Here is a 6000-nt window from a genome sequence, read left to right on the forward strand (position 1 = left end):
AAAACATGACTATACTGTTTACAGACTTTTAAAGGGAAAGGAACAACTCTGTTACAGGGAACGTGAAAAGGCCCCAGAAACTCTATGGAGGGCACTTAGTTCCAATCTGGTGTCACTATGTGGGAAGACTATGGAATTTTTGGAGATTCAGCCCTGCTGGAGGAGGTGGATCAGCACAAGAAGGACTGAGTCTCTATAACCCCATTCACATTTTTTTTTGTTGTTCTTCTTCAGTGTGTATACAGTGTGCCCACTGTTTAACCTCAGTCTAACAGACTGTTTTCTCCAGGAACCACAAACCTACTTCATGCTTTACATTTTACACAATGCAGCTCAGACAGAAGATTGGCAGCAGGCAGTGTTGTTACTGTGATTGTCCTGACCTGTGGTTCTTAGGTTATTGGAAGTCCTTAACTGAGGAACATGGGATGGTTTGAAACTTCGAGTAAGAGAAACCTTCAATTGATACAAGCAGAAGTTAATAGACCATTCTAATGGGATTTTGGAATGTCAGGAGTTAGAGAAAATATATGGCACCTTTAACCTTGCCTCATGATGTTACTGAGGAGAGTAAGGATGACCTAGAAGTATCTCAAGGTATACTGTGGTAAAGAATCTCTTGGTGCCTCTAAACACTAAATGGGACTTAATTGAAAATCACTGGCCCAATATGTTTCATACTGGAAATTTTAAGTAAGGACAGGGTTGTTAAAAGAGGACAACATTGTAAAGGGAGGATAGTGCTGTTAAGTGAGGACAGTGAGAAATGTTAATTGAGGACAGTGTTTTGGTTATTTATCACTGTTCTCATTCAGACTTGGAGAGACAGAGAGAGAGAAGAGTAAAAAAGATACAAATATGTGACTATGGTAAGAAATGTGTGTGAGTAAAATTCAAGTTTTCTACATAGACTGTGTAGTACCTGTAAATGATAAAGGAATTAGTTCCATTAAACTAAAACCTGGTCCTCTACACTGGAACAATAAGAAAGATGCTTTGAGAAGAGCAAAAATCCATCCATCAAAGATGGTTATTTGGGAAAATATAAATATATTTGAAACCAGAGACCCTAAGCTCACAATGAAGAAGTACTGTAGTAATCCTATAAAGTAACTGTATAGCAGAGTGTTTCCTCAAAGCTAAGAAGCTAAAGCAGCTGTGATGCCCGGGTCAAAGTCTACACCTAAAGCTGCCAGCAGAACTTGCCAGCATTGGCCCTGGTACTACTTTTGAAGGAATTAAAGTTGCAAAATTGAGGGAGAGTCATGGTAAGCATCTCTGCTCAGACAATATGGCAAGCATTTCTGTCCAGACAATGTGTGGAAGGTTCAGAATCCATGTAAGGAAGTTCTGAGCACATTTTGTGTGAAGTAATGAAGGCAAAGCAATTGAGACTTGAGAGATTTGGAACTACAGAACCATGGGAGTTCTGCTGAGGACAGCTGCACACATGAAGATGAGTTGGCCCAGCACAGTGGTTGTATATGCCACAAACAGCAAAGTTTCAGAGATGAGGCCCCCAAGCCCTTTTCAGCTGAGATGATTCCTTTTCAGTTTTATGGGCTGGACATGGAGCTGCAAGATTTGGTGTTTTGTGCTACTGGATATTGGCTTTGCTTTGGCCAATATTTCCTTGCTATGTCCTTATTCTTTTTTGGAATGGGGATGATTACTCTGTATGATGTAAGTATATATTTTTATTTTATTTTACTTGGGTTACAGTTAAGAACTTACATTGCATATGTCATTAGTGGAGAATTTGTCTTGAGATTTTAGACCTTTTGCTAGTATTGTGACTTATTAAGACAATGGGGTCACTAAAGTTATACTGATTCCTTTTCACTTCATGAATCGGCCATGAGTGGACCATAGAGACCAGGAGTGGAATGCTTTAGTTTGATGGGAATTGTTCAGTATGGGGTCATGGATTTGAAAATTCTTCCTAGCTGGCGCTGCTATCGGAACGATCATGGAATTTTAGAATATTCAGACTTTGCTGGAAGAAATTGGTCACTGATAATATGCCTTTGAAGTTCTCTAACCTGGCCCGACTCTCTGTTATTGCTGTTTCCTGACTGTGGGTGCAGTTTGCCAGCTGCTTCAAACTCTGGTTTGACCTTCCTGCCATGAAGTAATGTATCACCATGAAATTATGACTCCCAAACTATCCTTTTTCTCAGAAGTTGATAGTGTATTCTGTTACAGTAACTAGAATGAAACTAAGGTAATATTGATGAAAAAGAGAGTTATTAAAAAGAAAAGACTCAAATGGATCTTGTAAATGAAAATTTGTGAAAACCATAGAAGATGACATAGTGGTGGTCAGGCTTGAAAGTTGTATTGTAGTTAGGAAGAAAATGTCTGTGGCTTAATATTGCAGTCTGATCGACTCAGTTGTGAAATGTCATCATTATCATTAAAAATGGAAGTGATCTCTTAAAAACGGACCATCCCTGTTGTATATTTTTCCTTCCTTTACTCCATCTAAATGTCTTTCTGTTCTCTATGTCAACATAAGATGGAATGAAGTATGTTTAAAAGTTGCAAGCTGGTCATAGTGGCATGAACCTTTAATCCCAGGGCATTAGAGACAGAGGCAGGCAGATCTCTATGAGTTGGAAGCCAGCCTGGTCTATACAATGAGTTTTAGGAGAGACAAGGTTTTTACACAGACAGTCTCTATCTGGAACCACCTGTTCCCCCAAACACAAAAGTTGCCCTTTGTACAGAGTTAAATTAAACTTCCAGTAAAAAGCAAACATCTTAATTCAGTTTTGTTCTCCCCAAACTCTACTCTCTTGCAAAAGAGATAGGCATGTTCATTTATGAGCAAGTAAAACAACTACCTATACAATTCATGTCACCATTACATGTGTCTTTATCTTCTGCCACCAATGACAAGAGTTTCTCTTTTTTTTTATTAAAAATTTTATTAGATTTTTTTTAAAAAAATACCAATCCAAATTCTCACTCTTTTCCCTCTTCCCATTCCCCTTTTCATCCCCCACCCCATCTCCACCTAATCCTCAGAGAGGGTAAGGCACATGGCTTTGTGGAAGGTCCAAAGCCCTCCCTACTATATCTAGGCTGCGCAAGGTATCCATCCAATCCAAAGAGAACAGGATCCCAAAAAGCCAGTACATGCAGTACAGATAAATTTCCATGTGACAGCCAGTAAGTAGCCCCTCAGTCTGTCTCAGCCATGCAACTGTCAACCACATTCAGAGGGACTAGTTTGGTACTATGTTTGTTCCATCTCAGTCCCGCTGGAGTTGGTGAGCTCCCTTTAGCTCAGGCAAACTGCTTCAGTGGATGAACCCATTATGTCTTGACCTCTTTGCTCATATTCTCATTCCTTCCACTCTGCAACTGGACCTTGGGATCTTAGTCCAGTGCTCTGATGTGGGTCTCTGCCTCTGTTTTCATCCATTGTTGAACAAAGGTTCTAAAGTGATATTTAAGGTAATCATCAATCTGACTACAGGGCAAGTCAAGATCGGGCCCCCTCTCTTCTATTCCTTAGGGTCTTAGGCGGGGTCGTTTTTGTGGATTCCTGGGAATTTCTCTAGATCCAGGTTTGTTGCAAAAGTGTAAGACAACATTTATAATAATATAAACATATTTGGATGCTATGCTTTTCAATTTTAGAACTTTAAGATTAGAGAAAGTCATAAAACATTTTTTGAGACTACAATTTAATTACAATATTTTTCTATTTCCTTTCCTTTCTCTAAATACTCCCGTATAGCTTTCTGTACTCTCTTTTAAATTCATGATCTCTTTTTCAAAATTACTATTGCATTCATATATACATACATACATATATACATACACATACATTCATACATACACAACATATTAAAATTGTTATAGCATATGGACCTGTTCATTCCATATAATGCTTACTGTATGTACATTCTCAGGGCTCATCATTTGACCCTAGACAATCAATTGGTGTGCTCTTCCCTGGGGAAGATCATACTCCTCTCTCCTAAATAGACTATAGTTCTTCTTGTAGGGTTGAGTTCTCATGGGCTTCACTGCACGTTGTTTAGCAAGTTCATTAGTGTAATTCCTACTTATGTCACATTTGCCTGACAATGTTTGTTAGACTTTATAGATATTGCTTCTGGTATTACTAGGAGGCACAACCTCACAGCCAAGTCCCTGATCTTGTATTTTTACAAAGTACATGTCCATTCTCCTGCAGTACTCCCTGAGTGTGGAAGTTTTGACAAAACTTTTAAAACCCCCTAAAATAAGTCCATAAATGTTTTTTAATTAATTAATTGATTAATTAATTCCAGTCTGATCAGTTTCTTGTTCCTCCATCCTCTTCTCTCAGTCCCTCCCCTCAACCTCCCCTATTCTTCCTTTCCCTAATTCACTCCTTCTCTTTTCCTTCAGAAAAATGCGGGCCTCTCATGATATCATCTAACCATTCTACCTACATTAGCAGGTTCTAATACTCTGAGGGCTAGGGCTACTCAGCAAGGAGAGAGATTTAAGCTGGCTTCCAGTCTGTTGTCTCACTGCTTGAGATCAAGAGTGCATTGTTCATTGTGTAAGCCTTCTCCACAATTGAATGTTCATGATTATCATGACCAAGTAGAATACAGAAGAACAAAGACACGAGAGTAAAAAAGGGCTTTACTTGGTAGTAAGAAAAAAATCAACAGATGAGTGTGGTGATCACATCCAGTACAGTCTTGGATAACGTAAAAACATAATAAATAAAAAATACTTAAATTCTTATACATGGATATTTTCATACAATGATATACAAACACATGTATTAGAAAAAGAAGAATTCATTAAACTTATGAAAAAAATAATTTTCAGATAATCCATGATCTTTGAGTGTGAATTCAAAAACAATTAATGGTGTATCTTTTCTTAGAGACTTTACTATTTTATAATAATAATAAACACAGACATTTTAGTCACATTTTATTGTGTTACTTAATAATATGTAAAAAATTTCTATTCTGTAAAAAATACAGGGTCAAATATTATGATGAACTTAAAAAGAGAGGATCTGGTGATAGGAAACACCTTGAAGTTTTCAGAAAACTGTCATCATTTTGCAAGTTTTCTCAAAGCACCTAAAACTTCTTTGTTTCTTAGGCTATAAATAAAGGGGTTCAGAAGAGGAATGATGATGGTGTAGAATAATGAATACAATTTACCCTGATAATTTTCTGTGTCAGATCCAGAGAGCACGTATATGACAAAGAGGGTGCCATAGAACAAGGAAACAGACACCAGATGGGCACTGCAGGTGGAGAAGGCTTTGCTTCTGCCCTTCTCGGACTTTGTTTTCAGGATGGCAAAAAGCACACGGATATAAGAAACTATAATGCTCATAAAAGTACTCACTTGTATAAAAACAGCAAAAATAAAAAGGAGCAATGCATTAATGAATGGGTCAGTGCAAGAAATTGTATAGAGTGGTATGAGATCACAGAAGAAATGATCTATTATATTGGAACTGCAAAATGTTAACCTAAATAACATTCCTACATAAAGCAAGGCAAATAGAAGTCCAATTAGATATGACACACTTATGAACTGAACACAGAGTCTTTTGGACATTATAACTACATAGTGCAGAGGGTTGCATATGGCTACATAGCGGTCATAGGCCATCGCTACCAGGAGATAACAATCAGCAATTGCACTTGAACAAAAAAAATAAAATTGGGAGAAACACTCACCCAGTGATATCATGTCATTCTTATTTAAAAATTTCATAAGCATCTTAGGAGTCACAGAGGATGAAGTACAGGCATCAGAAAAGGCTAAATTTCCCAGGAAAAGGTACATGGGAGTGTGAAGATGGGGATCCTTCCAGATGAGAAAGATTAAGCCAAGGTTGCCCACCATGGTGATGACATAGATGAAGAAGAACACCAGGAACAGGGGGACTTGCAGCTCTGGACGATCTGTTATTCCTCTGAGGACAAACTCAGTCAGCAGGGTCCTGTTTCCTTCCATCAC

General features: G+C 38.0%; 1 protein-coding gene across 1 annotated transcript; it reads right to left on the bottom strand.

Annotated features, from left to right (window-relative positions):
* Positions 1–5079: 5079 nt before the first annotated feature.
* Positions 5080–6000, bottom strand: LOC121465385 (olfactory receptor 5AC1-like). Its single transcript, XM_041678625.1, has one exon. It carries the CDS (start codon positions 5995–5997, stop codon positions 5080–5082), a length of 918 nt encoding a protein of 305 aa, XP_041534559.1. The 5' UTR covers positions 5998–6000.

This window comes from Microtus oregoni, unplaced genomic scaffold, assembly GCF_018167655.1.
Source record: "Microtus oregoni isolate MIOR12 unplaced genomic scaffold, Mior012 000030F_ref0000283, whole genome shotgun sequence".
In the NCBI taxonomy this organism is placed as follows: Eukaryota; Metazoa; Chordata; class Mammalia; order Rodentia; family Cricetidae; genus Microtus; species Microtus oregoni.